Source organism: Lepidochelys kempii, chromosome 5, assembly GCF_965140265.1.
Source record: "Lepidochelys kempii isolate rLepKem1 chromosome 5, rLepKem1.hap2, whole genome shotgun sequence".
Taxonomy (NCBI): domain Eukaryota; kingdom Metazoa; phylum Chordata; order Testudines; family Cheloniidae; genus Lepidochelys; species Lepidochelys kempii.
The window spans coordinates 74,555,963-74,570,187 of NC_133260.1; the positions used below are offsets into that span (position 1 = coordinate 74,555,963).

Consider the following 14,225-nt stretch of genomic DNA (forward strand, 5'->3'; position numbering starts at 1 on the left):
GGGCATTGAGATCACAGGAGAGATTATCTCAGATGTGCTATCCAGTGCCACAGCGCCTGATACCCACCAGGAGCAACTGCAGGGAAAATCCTGTTCAGGCCCTGCAGCCTGAAGTACTTTGCTGAATCAAGGACATTTGTAGGAGAGATTGCTTATCAGGTGCAATGCAATTGACTTACTGTGTTTAATATTAAATAAAATAAACCTTGACAAAATCTGAATTATGCTACTTAAACTTTCGTAATTAAGTGTGTTAGTTATTAATCAGTAAACTAAGCTACATCCTTGAGTGAAAGAAGACATCTCAATTTATCTCTTTTTTCATAATCCTAAGCAAGTGTAATGATCAATATATGCTCGGAATATCAGCAGAGAAAGGATATTGAAAATGGTCAGGGGAAGTTTATCGACATAAAAAGTGGTATTTCATATAGGATCATGCAATTAGTAAATAATCTGTAGGCTATATGGAAAGTGTAGGCTGCTCTCAATCAACACTTGGGTTGTCATAAAATTTTTACAGAAGATGTTCCCTATTAATTAATATAATCACTGAATCTAAGCACATACTATATAACTAATAAGAAAAATGAATTATTCAAATAGCTTTAATTTAACAGAGTATTGCCATTTTAATTATATGCTGGCATTAATTTAACACAAAAAGGTGCTTTAAGACTCTTTTTAGAGTTATGTTACTTGCTCTAAAGTGTCTTTGACTTTCAGAGGCTTTTCAGTTGGAAAGGCCAGATTCTCTTCTGGAGACCTGACCTCTTTATGCTGCCTGATAACCCTCCAATTAGCATAAAGCCACTATAATTATCATAGAGCTGGTGTAGCCAGCACTTACATCATTGCCTCCAACTGTTCTCTGGCTATTTTCTGATATTGTGATGACTGTGTGGGGCCAAAGCCTGGCTAATGTACTTTACAGCCGTTCCCCATCTGAAAATATTTCAGGATTAGTGTAGAACTGGCCCCAGAATCAGAAAGTCAAATCCTTTGTGCTTCACCATGCAGCTGCCCCGATAGGAGAGTGCAGCTGTGAACGTAGTCCTTGAGGAAATATATCTGATACCCTGATTCTTGCTGAATGGGATGCAGCATCTTTTGCTGCAAAGATGGAAAAAAGTCCTGTGGCAATTGCAGTTTTTCCCTGTTGGAGGGACATCTTTCTTTCTTGCTACCTGAAAGAGGGGAAAACTCTAATTCAAAGAGCTTTTTTTTGAATGGACCCCCCCCAAGCTACTAGATCTACAAGTAAAAAGGCAAAACATTAAAAATAGAGCTTGTCAGTTGTCAAATGTGGCTATGATGGATTGCAGGCTTTTAAAGTTATGTAAGTGGATAATTACAGGTTGGGGGTGAACTCGTCTCCTGAAGCCACTTTTGACACCTGATGAGCTCCGTTTTTAATGTATTCCCTTTTTACTTGTAGATCCAGTAGTTTGGATGTTCTTTCAGATAAAAAGCTCTTTGGATCAGGGTTTTCTACTCTTCCAGGGAGACCCAGAAGTCATATGTTAAGTTGGCAGCTTCTGTTTTCAGTATCTTCATCTTTATCCTTGGAGTAGGCTGACAGGTTTCTGTTGCTATTTGAGTTGATTCATACATTGTTACTGATGGTTCCTCAGCTGTTAGCTAATTATGAAATCCATCTACCCTTCCAGCTAGTTGGTCTAAGAAAGATTGTAGAGCTGTTTTGATTTAAAATTAATTACTGTGGTCAAATGTAGGGCAATCCCGTGTGTGATCTTGGTTACCAGACTCAGCATTTTGCAGAAAGCATGGTTCTCTCCTCTCGACTGTCTTCCTGATCTTCTCCCATCTTTTAGTGCTGCGAGTTTTGCTTTCTTTCTTACAACTCCAAAAGGAGTCCACATATTGTTTAGAAAGCTTTGTGATTGTATCAGTTGGGGAGTCAATTATTTTGTGATTCAAATGAAGATCTAAAAGAGATTCAGCCAGGAGCTAATGGAGATGCTACTAAATTGTTATTCTGCATTACATGACCTCCTCTCTCTTTGTTTTAAAACTTATTCATGGACCTCCTATCTCTTATCTCCTCTGCTTACCTTGCAGTAGTTGCTTCTCTTTCCCTTCACCATCTGTCAGTTACAGTCTTGAGAACGTTTCACTGAAATAAAGTCTTAAGACAGTCTATTGTCTGGAACAGCCTTTCTTCATCTCTCTCTTGCATCAGTTCCCATCTCATTTCCACTTTCAGCTGAAAATGTTTCTTTACCTCTCTCACCCATACCCCTTAATTTCTGTCTCTTGCTATTAATTATTACCTTTCTGTGACTACTGTTGTTCTACCATGTTTTGGTCTAGAGTTGCGATGAAATATGCAAAAGGCAAAAAAGTTGTATTGTATAGTTCTGGAGACACAGCAGAAGTGTCATCAGTAAAAGCCTCTTCGCAACGCTCTGCTAATGTGCCTAAATCTGAACTACAGGGACCACTTCTCAAGGTGTCAGAATAATTCTGCTTCCAACTCCATTTAGCTGTGAACCTTTTTGCTGAGGCTGCCAGTTATGATGGTAGCTTTTGCAATGAGGACACCTGTCCATTAGGAACTGCACTGAGATCACTAACTCCATTTCTATGGTGATGATGATATTGTTAGTACTGACCTGGTCTGCAATCCGACTGGAGTCCTAAAGTTGAAAAGCTCTGAATCCCATTGCCAAATCCCCAAGCCATCCAATTCCCCAAGAGAAGCCACTTATTAGGACTATTCCAGACAAGCATTTGATTATTTTAAAAGAAAATTTCTTACAGCTCCAGTGAAGACCCATTATGTGACAAACATGTAAACATCCATGTTATAAAAGGAACAGTATTCAACAATTTGATGATAATTCACCTAAGAACATTTTAAAGAAAAAAAAACCTATTGGGTTTTGTTAGGAATGGTTCATCTACACAACCTCTACTTAAATTAATCTACATAGAGATACATAAAAGATTTAAACAGACTAAATCCTGTGCCGTCTCAAGTCACTTTACTGAAATCCCAGTATGAAATAGAATATTACTTGGATTATAACTAACTTCACTTCAAATCTGTCTCCACGAACTGCTGAGAGATGCTAGAGAAGCAATGGAGATGCAGATAGTCAGGGCTGACAGTCCACTCTGTCACATTTTTTATATCTCTGTTTTAATTGGATTGCCCTCTAGGAATAGAGTTCCACCAGCAGAGTAACAAATCAAAGGGTCAGCCCTGACTGTCTCTAGTTTCACTGCTTCTCCAGCATCTAGGTTCTGTTCTTAGTAGTTAGAAATGTTGTGAAACTGAAGTAGCTGACCATGCACTTCATACTGTATGGACAAGGGTTTGATTTTGATCAGGGATACTGAAAACAGGTATCTAGAGCAACAGGTGTAATTGTAGTGCTTACTTCAGTCATGTACATCTTGGGTACAAGTCTCCTTCCTGGCCTCCTAACAATGGAATTGATTGTGCATGCAGTTACTTCATTGATTAAACTGACAATTTTTAGCAAGGGTCAGTCCCTTCTGATATCCCATAACTATGACTGGCTAAGGAATATTTGCTGACCTTGGAAATTGAAAAGATAACACTGAACTCAAAGGATGATCTGGACAAATTCTGTGCTACACAGAATCCGCTTCTGAGTTATTACAAAATGGCAGCAGGATAATAAGGAATTCCCCTACTGCTCTTCTGTAAACATGCTTGGAATCCTTCCATACCTTGAAAAAATCAAAATAAATTCATGTAAAAATAGAGCAAATTTAAATGTACTCTCTGGACCAAATTCACCCATGCCGCAATTTATACAAAATGAAGCTGAGCCTCCATCTTTACTGTAGGTTCTTATTGTTTTCATTTCAGTTCGATGTGAACAGGATTTCAGTAAATAACCATTAAAACTCCAGCTGAATTTCTACCTTCTCAATCCCCTCTATCATGATAGTACTGGAAATCTCACATAATTTTGGCTCTTTGGCTTTATTTTTGTGAACTCCCCATGCTAGGTATAGTGTCAACATTCAGCAAATCATTCAAATAGTAGTCGTAATAATAATAATAACAACACTACCTTATTCCTGCAAAAGGAAATGTTTTATTTTAGACAGACTCCTGAAATGTAAAATCTTTGCCCGCCCTGTGTCTATTAGTTGACTACTTCATAATGGTGCACAGAAAATTGTGTGACAGAGACAGGTTTGCAAATATTGTTAAGAGAAGCTGAAAAAAGGAGGTTCCAACATATATAATATTTACATTTGCATCCATGACATTCTAATTAATGTACTGGCTACTCTTGTCACTTGTACACCTCACCTCTTATTTTGAATCAGCGTTGTACCATTATTGTGTTGTAGACACTGAACAAAAAGTTTGTTCAGAGAGGAAGGGTGTCAGGGTCACCTAACCATGCAAGAGACAAATATTAAAACTGCTAAAAATAACCCCTAGACTTTAATCCGTCAGTGGAATAAGCAGCCAACCTCTCTATTGCTTGAATTAGACAGAATAAAAACTGGCAAAACCAAGAAAGTGGAAGCCACGGCTGCTGCATCTAATTTATCAATGTGATTAAAGGGCAGGCTCCAGCCATCTAGCGAGTGAGAGAGAAAAGAGTGGTTGCTGTGTTTGTGTTAATGAATCTAGGACTTGAAAGATATTTCTAAAGAAAGGCAGCAAGGACAGAATACAGCAGACAAGGGCCAGGAGGGTAATGAAGGGCAAGGTCAGTTATGGTTGAAGAAAATTACTTCATTTATACCCTCTAGTAGATTTATGTAGCTACTCCCCATTTTGTTAGTAGGACCATACATAGGTACAGCACTGTCATACTATTCAAAGTGTACAGGGTAAAGCCTTGGAATATCCCACACAAGGAGCTTGGTTTTATGACTTGAGGGAGGGAGACTAAGTACAATGGCAGCAGAAGGGAAGGTTAGACTGCAAGGTGAGGAGCTACTGTTTTGACAAAGGTGAGAAACACAAAGAATTAAATTAAAACACAGCAAGAAAAAACAAACAAAAGCACACTCTGGAAATGTGTTCTTTTTGGAGAGGGCTGGGAGAAGAAAAAATGGTGGCGTTTGCCAATCGCAATTAATTTTTCATTCTGCAATATCAATGACAGATTATTCAGTGGCCAAAATGAAAAGGCCAATGGAATGGCAACAAACAGCTCCTACTCTATGAAGTGCGCTACACATTTTCATTTTGGCAAGAAATGTGAGGTATCTCAGAAACAACAATTCCAGAGTATATTTAGCTACGGAAGCTGCGGCACACGAATGTCACATTCCCATGAGTCAACCCATTTACAGAAGCCCCTCTTTGCACCCCCGCAGATATTCCCCAAGATGCCTGTGCTGAATTAAAAGCTGAACATATGGATGTGACATCATCAAGGCACCAGTGTCACAGAAAATAAAGTAGCAAGTGGTTTCAGTAGAATTAGAGTGAAGTCGTTTGTGAGTGCAGGAAAAGAAAGAAAACACCCTCCAAAGGAATAAACACAACCACTAAAGAACACCACACAGCACTTTGCAAAACAAAAGGAAAATGTTAAAAACATAAAAGAGATTTTGTTTTTTTTGTAAACATGTGAAGGGAAAAAATACACAGCGAAAGTGAAAACAAAAAACTTTATAAATGAATATTAAGCATAACCTTGTTTGGTTTAATTTTGCATAACAACTCATTCCTTTGCCCTTTAAAATATTGGGTCAATAGTAATTTTGGCACCAACTGGGGTCTGAGTGGGCAAGGCAAGGAGTAACAGCACACAAGTACACGGTAATGGTAAACAACCATGCAGCCACCTCTGCCACCATTGTCTGTGTGTAGACTACTTCCAGCTTTGTCAATATTCATAATAAAGCCCCAACGAATGCATGATATTTAAATGACCCTGTCAAGTGCTAATAAGACTCTTTGGTAACTGTCACTCCCTGGGGAGGTAACTATACAGTGCAAGCTACCTCATCAGCCAGTGACTAGAAGCAAAAAGGCTTACAACCCAGCAGCTATACATTTATTAATATTTTCACTGTGTGCTCTTCTCAAAGCTGCTCCTGGCATTCAAGATGCTTTTAAGAAGTAGCCTTCTATCCATTAAGAGAACTGCTGTGCAATTAACAGTTGTGACGCATGGAACCACACATAACAAATGCCATTAAAATTCACATACACCTCTACATTCTTCCCTGCCACATTAACGACCAGATTCTCCACTGGTGTAATTCATCATATCTCCATAGCTATCAATGGAGCTATACCAATGACTACCAGCTGAAGAGCTGGCTAGCCCCCAGGCGTTATCCTTTCCCCATTACAGATACAGACCTAGTTAAGGGTAAACACATCTGTCTAAGTGGATGGGAGGAGGCCAATGCTTTCTCTTGGGGATAGTGCAGTGGAGAAGGAACAGAAGCACTTGCTCAAAATGGTGTGTATTATCAAGAGAGATGAACAAAAACAAGCCAATTACTTATCTGCCATTTGCAGTGTAGCAGATTTATTGACCAGCGGAATTAAGGATTCCAGGTAAATCACGCATTATCATTTTGAGTCATTTTGTTTTGCTTTCTTTAAGTACATGACAGACAGAAAAGCAAACATTTCTGCAGCTGTTACCATAGTAAGAGCTAATTGCTTTTACAATAAAGGCCCACAAAGGCATGGTGGCTCAGCAGCAAAGTAGGAGAAGCCTGAAGGCTCAAGAAGGATTAATACTGTCACTTGTCAAGGGTTTCACTTCAGAATAATCCCACACGCTGAAGTTCTGACTGATGTTTGCTACCATAATATTGGAGTGAGAAGAGATGGGCCAATCACAGAACTAAGACAAAGAAATGAATGTGAAGATGGGGTCTGCAGGAACCAGCAATTACTTATTGGAGGAAGCATGCTCTTATATTTAAGGCACAGGATGAGGAATCAGAAGTCCCAGAGTTATATTTCATTCTGCAGTCTTCTTGCATGATGGGCAAGTTCCTTAGGTTTAGATTTGTAAAGGTATTCAGGGGCCTAAAGATGCAGACAGGCCCTAGTGGGGTTTTAAAAAGCATTGCTTTCAGGGGGTATTAAGCACCAAGAGCTAGATTTACAAAGGGTCTTATATATCTTACTGCCATTTTAGGTGCTAAAGTCAAACGTTTAGCAGCCACTGAGATTATCAAAACCTCCACTCAGCTGCTGCCTAATCCTGCAGGTGCCTATGTTTCTGTCAGTAATGCTTCCTCAACACCTAAGTTCCCACTAGTTCATGAGCAAAATTGCCCAAGTCCTGATGCCAACTAGATGCCCGGTGCCCTTGCTCATGCCTGAGCCATGGTGGGATGCGCAAGTGAGGCATTCCCTATCTCTCTCAACTGCAGGGCATTCTCAGAGTATGCTTATCTGATCAGGCCTCATATAGAAAACAGCTGGGGATTACCTGATCAAGACTGTTTGGGGCAGGCTGGCTGGTGTGAGTGTTCTAGAATACCAAGGCACTCACCTGTGACTTAGAAGACTTGTTTTCAAATTCCCACTCTGCCTGATTTGAAAAAGGGACTTGGACTCAGGTCTCAGTGAGTGCTCTAATCACTGGGCTATTGGTATAAAGGTGTGGGGATCTTTCTCTCTGGTTTTTCATGAGAAAATGGCGAGCCTGGCTTAGGTTCCTAACTTCAAGAGAGGGTTTATCTGGAATCCCAAATGGAGATAGGTGCTTCTCTCTGGCCCAGCATTAGATGCCTAACTAACTTTGAGCGGCAGGGCCTAAATTGCACCCCCCTTCTCACCATTTCCTATTGGCTAGCATAGGCAGCTCTCCACTCAGCTTGCTGGCTTCTGAGAATATTTTAGGTGCCTAACGCTCCCTATGCATTGTATGAGAAGCCTGGGCACCTAACTCAGGACTGAGAATTCCACTAAGTAGCAAAGCACCTAATGCCTAAGTCCCTTTATGGATCTAGTTCTAGGTGATTTTGAAAATCTGACCTGGCACCTCTCTGCATCTTTTGGAGCATACATACATTTACAAACATGGCCACTAAAAAAAAAATCTCCACATGCCTCAGTTTCCCTATCTAATTTACAGGGAGATGAGGCTAAATTAATTACAGTATGCTGAGTCGTTTTCAAGCCTTCAATGGAAGGCACCATAGACGCGCCACGTGTTAATGATAATATAAAGCAGTGGAAGTGGCTCATCGTTAACTCATGAAGATCAAGCTTAAACAGGGTTAAATCCACACTTCTCCAGTCTCACTCATATTTGTTTTGTGTGGTTTCCTTAGTCAGTGAATATCAAGAACTAAGTCTAAAATTGGTTATTTTGTTTCTGCCTTTCCAATAAGCTTTTAATTACAGTGCAGGAGTTTGGTTACAGGCTACCATGATCCAGCTGGAAGCAGTTACACTGTAGTCACCCCCCCGCCCCCGATTCATTTCCAAGGCCTTACCCTTCTTGTCTTGGTGATTATGGGATGAGACTGCCGCATATGGATCTGTGTTTTCAGATGAGCCAACCGGATCCTTCCAATCCAGCATACGTCCCCTAGTATCATAACCCTCTTGAGCTGGAGAGTCAGAAGTGGTGGTGCTTGGAATTAGTGAACTGGAGTGGCCTGTGTTTACATTACAAATACAGTTAGGGAAGACACCACACATTAGTCACTCACCATGCTAGCTCACGCTCAGGAGCATAAAATAAGCATTGTTTTTTGTGAATGCTGGAAGGATTTCTTGAGACCAAGCAATGTTTCAAAAGCCTTTTACAACATTGCCCAAAGGAAATGTAGCATCTGAATCTTTTGGAGCTGAGAGAAAAACTACCTTCTGAGTAGTCAGAGTGGGCATGTGTGCGCCTGTGTCAGTGGGAGTCATGGGCCTTGGCTATAAGCAAAGCTTCACTGGTTTACCTAAAAATTTTAGTTGACTGATTGAGTTGAACTGGTGCCAAACATGCTGTGGGTACTCTTTCTACTATTTCGGTCCAGCTAGCTTAATTCAGTAAGGTGTTGAGCTAAATCAATATGAGCCTGGTTTACACTGAATTAAGCGTGTCCACACTGTTTTGCACTGGTTTAAGTTAACTGATTTTGTAAACCAACTTAAAGTGAAACTGGTGAATCTTTACCATAGACAAGGCTGCTGTTCTTAAGGAGAATGACAGATTAATTGTGGCAGGGATAGGTCAGCTGATCCCTGCCTTGTGCTCTCAGGGGCAGGACAGAGTGTCCAGGGCCTGACCATGTTCTCACGATGGCATCAATTTTCTGAAAATCCATAAACTCTGTGATTTGCTAACACTACTTTAATGCTCTGGAGTGGTCTCTGCCTGAATGGATACATTAGTGTGATCAAAAGGGGTCCCTGTAATGGGAGTAGGAGTGCTGGCAAAAAGAAGGATTATTAGGTCCTGGCTCCACTCATCTGATCTAGATCAGGAACACAAGTGTCAATACCCCCATCTCATGACCATGATCTACTGACTTTAGAGGCCCCTGCAGCAGTCTCCAGGTGAGATTTACCCACCAATCCCCTTAGGATAAATCACGATTTAAAAAAAATCAGTCCAGGCTCCTTCAAACCTTAATTTGTTCTTGCTGAAGAAAAGCTTTTTTCAGGCTATTTATTTGGCGCCAAACCACTTTGTGTTTTCTATGCAGGCTATTGCAATTTAATGTGCACTACAGGAGACATAATCTTAAAGCTTATAGTTCTGTTCCATGGAGTTTTATAATGATTCTGCGATTGTTATTGATGTTTTTAACTATACAGGTTGTGGCAATCACCTTTGACATGGTTCAGATTAACAAATGTTTTCATGAGACATGGCCAGCCAGGCACAAAGCAATTTTCACATGAAGTGGGATTTAGCTGGGATATGGTGGAGAACTGATCTGTGTGGGTTAAATAGTCCTTTAACCACCTCACAAGGTTGAGTTGCAAATGAATTCAGTGAAAAGGCAGCAGCTTCTATTAAGTTGCTGCTATGATTTAAAGGCGCTCTACTTAATATTAATTATTGCGGAGAGACAGAAAATGTCTCTGTGCCTATATTTTTGAGGAGGTCCTTTGAGTCATCACATAGGGTTACACACAGCAGCACTTTGAACAATATTTAACACAAGACATGCATGTAACTAACGCCTTGTTTTAACTGATACAATTTGCAGGAAAGGAGGTCAGCTCCAGTGTTTTTACCATGGATCCAGTCTTGAGATGCTACAGCTAATCATTAACAAGATTAATTTAGCAGTGTTCCCCAGGCTGAAGGATGATACTGACAAGGGCACTGTATTATTCTTTAATCTATCATGACAGGAAGTGTGGTTCCACTATCAGTCTTTCTAAAATACTGCAAATTAGAGGCTTCATTTTGTTTAAATAGAGCGTTTTTTAATTTTGCTTAAATAAAAAAAGAGAAGCCAAGTGGTTATCCACTTCTAAAGATTTCTGTAAAGCCAAGAGCACTGCTGGAAATATTGGTAACAGTTACGTGGATGGATTCTGAACCAAATTTGCTGCCTTATCTCCAAGAATTCCAAACAGCTGCCGCTGTCCAAAGGGACTAGTACAGAGCCAGCTACTGAAAACTTGTGCCTTCTTAAACTCGGAATATGCTGGAACTGTAAGGCTTTTCTACCATACCATTTTATGCCTATAGCACTCTTGTGCTCATCCCAAAGAAATAACAGAAGCAACAGGACAGAAACAACCTAGAAAGTGGAAGTTATGAGATTCCATGCCTTCTTGTCTCTAAATACAAAACCACAGTGCCAGTATTCATGGGGTTCCAGGCCTCAAGTTGACACCCCATTCAACCACTGCAATACTGTACAATATTTGATCAGCCCTACAAATAATGCTGCACTCAACATAAGAAAACAGTTAGTCCTAGCTTGATAAGGAATTAGGAGAAAGCACTGCCAAATAGCAGTCATAATTTATACCTGTATTTGATATGCATTTTGTGCCCCCATCTCCATGCAGACACTTTCAATTTAGCTGTGTTCAAGGGGCAATTTTATGGTAATGCAATAAGTAGAGTTAAAGAAAAAACATTTCTTAATACGGTAATCTAGGGGAAAGATATGCCTAAGGGACACATTCTTTACAAAAAGTGTTCCTGAACCATATGCTACAAATACATGGAGAACTCCTTGGTAATGGAAAGCTATAGCTATATGATGATATTAATGTGTACCAGATGGCAGTTAGGTAGAGAAATGTTTCACACAAATGCAAGAAATCAGTCTACTCACTCTGTTACTAAAATGGTAGTATAGTACGCATTGAGAAATGATTTTCTACATGTAGCTGAGATACAGTTGCTTCCATCTGAGCGAGGGGCAGCAGCAGATTAGAATATAATAACCTTTCCAACTTGGGTTCAGACTGGATCCTGCAAACACTTACTGCTGGGTACAGAGGTTGCTCCCCTGAGTAGTGTCATTGTGCCCCGTGAGTGTTGACACAATCATTCCTTTGTGAAATTCAAATTTATGATGGCGCACTGCATAGGCGTATGTGTTACTTGAGCACTGAAAGTAAGGGTTAAAAGTGCTGCATAGGCTTAGTGCTGCCCCTCTGTGCAGAGGTGACTCACCCATAGTGATGACTGTTCCTCAGCAGTGACTGTCATATGTAATGTAATATATCTTTTTCTCAAGTACACTAAGACTACTTTATACCACGCTGCCTGCATAAAGTGGCCTTTAAGTTATATTTACACTCACTTTAAAGTCCTTTTTACACAACTACAGCAATGCAAAGTGGCTTTAGCATAAATGGGGACCAGGCCCAATAGCTCTATTTTAACATGGCTTACATTTAAAAAATGTCTACAGTTATTTCCTCATTAAGATTACGCTGCTGTTTTAAACTACCCCCATCTGAACAACTGCAGATTTATGGTGCTCCTCAAGCACTGATTTCGAAAGCAGAAGTTTAAGGACACATACTCTTTGAAAAAAAGTGACTTTGTGATTAATTTGTAAAGCTTTTTGTTTGCAAGTATGTAATCACAATAATACAGCAAGAACAAGAAATCAGATGTAACTAGAGCAGTGCATATTGAGGAATTTGGAAGCTGTAACATGGTTAGTGTCTGTGAGCACTGATGATGCGTCAGAAGAACTGTATTTCTGTAACTACTACTCTAACCATGTTTTTATGAAACAAAGAGATGTGATAGTTTTTTTTAGCTTTAACACAAAGTCAGGGATGCAATATGGATGTGATAGTTGATCTAATATGCACAAGGTGATAAGACTCCAGAGATTAAGATGCTCCACACACTATCCTATTAACAACTATAGCAACCTAATTAGACAATTAGAGGGAAAGGCTAAATCAATACTACAGAGGGAGAAAGGAATGTGGCTAGGGGGTAAATAAGGGCCCAATTCACTAAAAATTGATGTTTCCAAAAGTAATTAAGTTGCATACAATTTTGCACAGGGGAAAGCTTGCTTTAAGCGAAGAGTCTTAGCCTTTTGTCTAAATATGTGTTTTTTGTTCCATATGTATCTGACCTTCATTGAGTGGCCTTCTGCATGGGTGTGGAAAAATGAATGTGCATGAACAGTCATCGATGCGGGCTTTGCACTTCATCACTGGTTTATAGATGATCATGCGAGGCTGCCCTATCTGCCAAATACAGGAGGATGCTAATGCCAAGAATACAAAGATTAAGGGCTTGACTCTCTTCTCAATTACAGTGGCATAAACTAGGAGTAACTCCAGTAACGTCAGTGGAGTAACAATGGTGTAAAACAAGTATCAGAAGAAGCAGCCCTAAGCCTTCTTGTGAATCTGGAGACAGATATATATCCTACAAGCTCCAAATGCATCCTGAGCATTCATTTGATTGGCATGCTGATATATACCAGCATTCTAAGGTTCTAGCCATAATGAAATGCCATTTAATTTTACATTTAATTATGTTCAATAACAGTAAAATGCACTGTTTATATAATTTTAGTTAAAGTAAGTATACTTTTCGTCTCATGCTAAAATGACTTCTTTGCATCAGTTAAAATACTAAACATTAGTGTGTCTATACAGTGAATTGTTAACATGAGGCTGTTTTTTACTGTATGTTGTGGAGAGATTGTGAGTTTTCTCTGTTCATGTACGAGATTTTTGTAACTCCCTTTTCTTTGGTAGGTTGTCTGAGCGCAAAGCAGGAGGGAAGGAGGACTGTCAACTGCATCATAATGTCACCTCTTGTATTTTAACTACGACAACAATAAAAGAAATTCACTGATCTAATGACTGCATATCAGAATTTGCCTCAGGCATGTCATTAGTATTAGATGACAGATAGGGTGTGATTGAGACTTAAAGTTAGCACTGGGTAGCATTTCTCCATAGTACCAGATAAATAAGATCCTTTTTTGAAATGTTAATGCAATAAATCAGTTTGGGAGAGGGAGATACAGACATTAGCGTGTTTTTTTTTTTTATACACACACCCTTTGGGGCTGTGATGTTTCTCACTGAGGGCCATCTTCATGACTCTTTGGTCAGGTGAAAAAAGCAACCTCCACCAAAGTCCGTAACCAATAAGGTGTCTCTCCACAGCCCTGCTGTAAAGCTGTGTTTCATATGAGTGGGAGTACCAATGCACTTGGCAATCAAAACCTTTTTGAACATCAGTGCTATATACAGGGCAATTTTCTTTTCTTCAGACTCAGAAACATTACTTTTAATCAATTACTGCTATATGATTTGGAAGAATAACACTGAAAACACTCTACACTTGCAGATGTTGAGCATGTGCTAATTTTGTCCCAATTCTGATCTACTTTGTTAGTCCAGGGCTTGTTAGTCCCATGCTGCCTGACAGGAGTCTGATCACTAAGCCCCAACCCTGCCCCACTGAAGTCAATGGTAATATGCCATTGCCTTAACCAGGAGTAATACCATATGTCACGCATAGCCTATGGATATCGGCCATTGGAAGAAGATCTGTTGTGGAAGCAATGACTAACTCTTTGGCTCTGGAAGTTAGAACTTTCTGGTATGAAGCCCTTTGTTTTCAGATGGATTGCTGGGATCTGGCAACACCAGGAAGTTAGGGAGTTACATAGAGCATGGAAGCACCACCAGGAATAAGGCAGCCCAAAAGTTTGGAAGCAATTGAAACCTTTGTGTTTTAGGGCATGAGCCAACCTCTAACTAATGAGGCTTGCAAAGAAATTTTCCTTAGGGGTAGGTTATTCCATAACTG

The 14,225-nt window shown here is 39.9% G+C and overlaps 1 protein-coding gene across 8 annotated transcripts in view; it reads right to left on the bottom strand.

Moving 5' to 3' along the window:
• Positions 1-14,225, bottom strand: part of SEMA6A (semaphorin 6A) — a 143,071-nt gene that overhangs the window by 26,409 nt on the left and 102,437 nt on the right. For 5 of the 8 annotated variants that reach the window (XM_073344767.1, XM_073344768.1, XM_073344764.1 and 2 more), the window contains one exon: positions 8,446-8,610. The exons of 2 other annotated variants lie outside the window; for them this stretch is intronic. In XM_073344767.1, coding sequence (XP_073200868.1) covers positions 8,446-8,610 — 165 coding nt within the window. Of the gene's footprint in view, positions 1-3,905; positions 4,406-8,445; positions 8,611-14,225 lie in introns of those variants that run through there. One more of the 8 variants, XM_073344770.1, reaches the window with a different exon arrangement.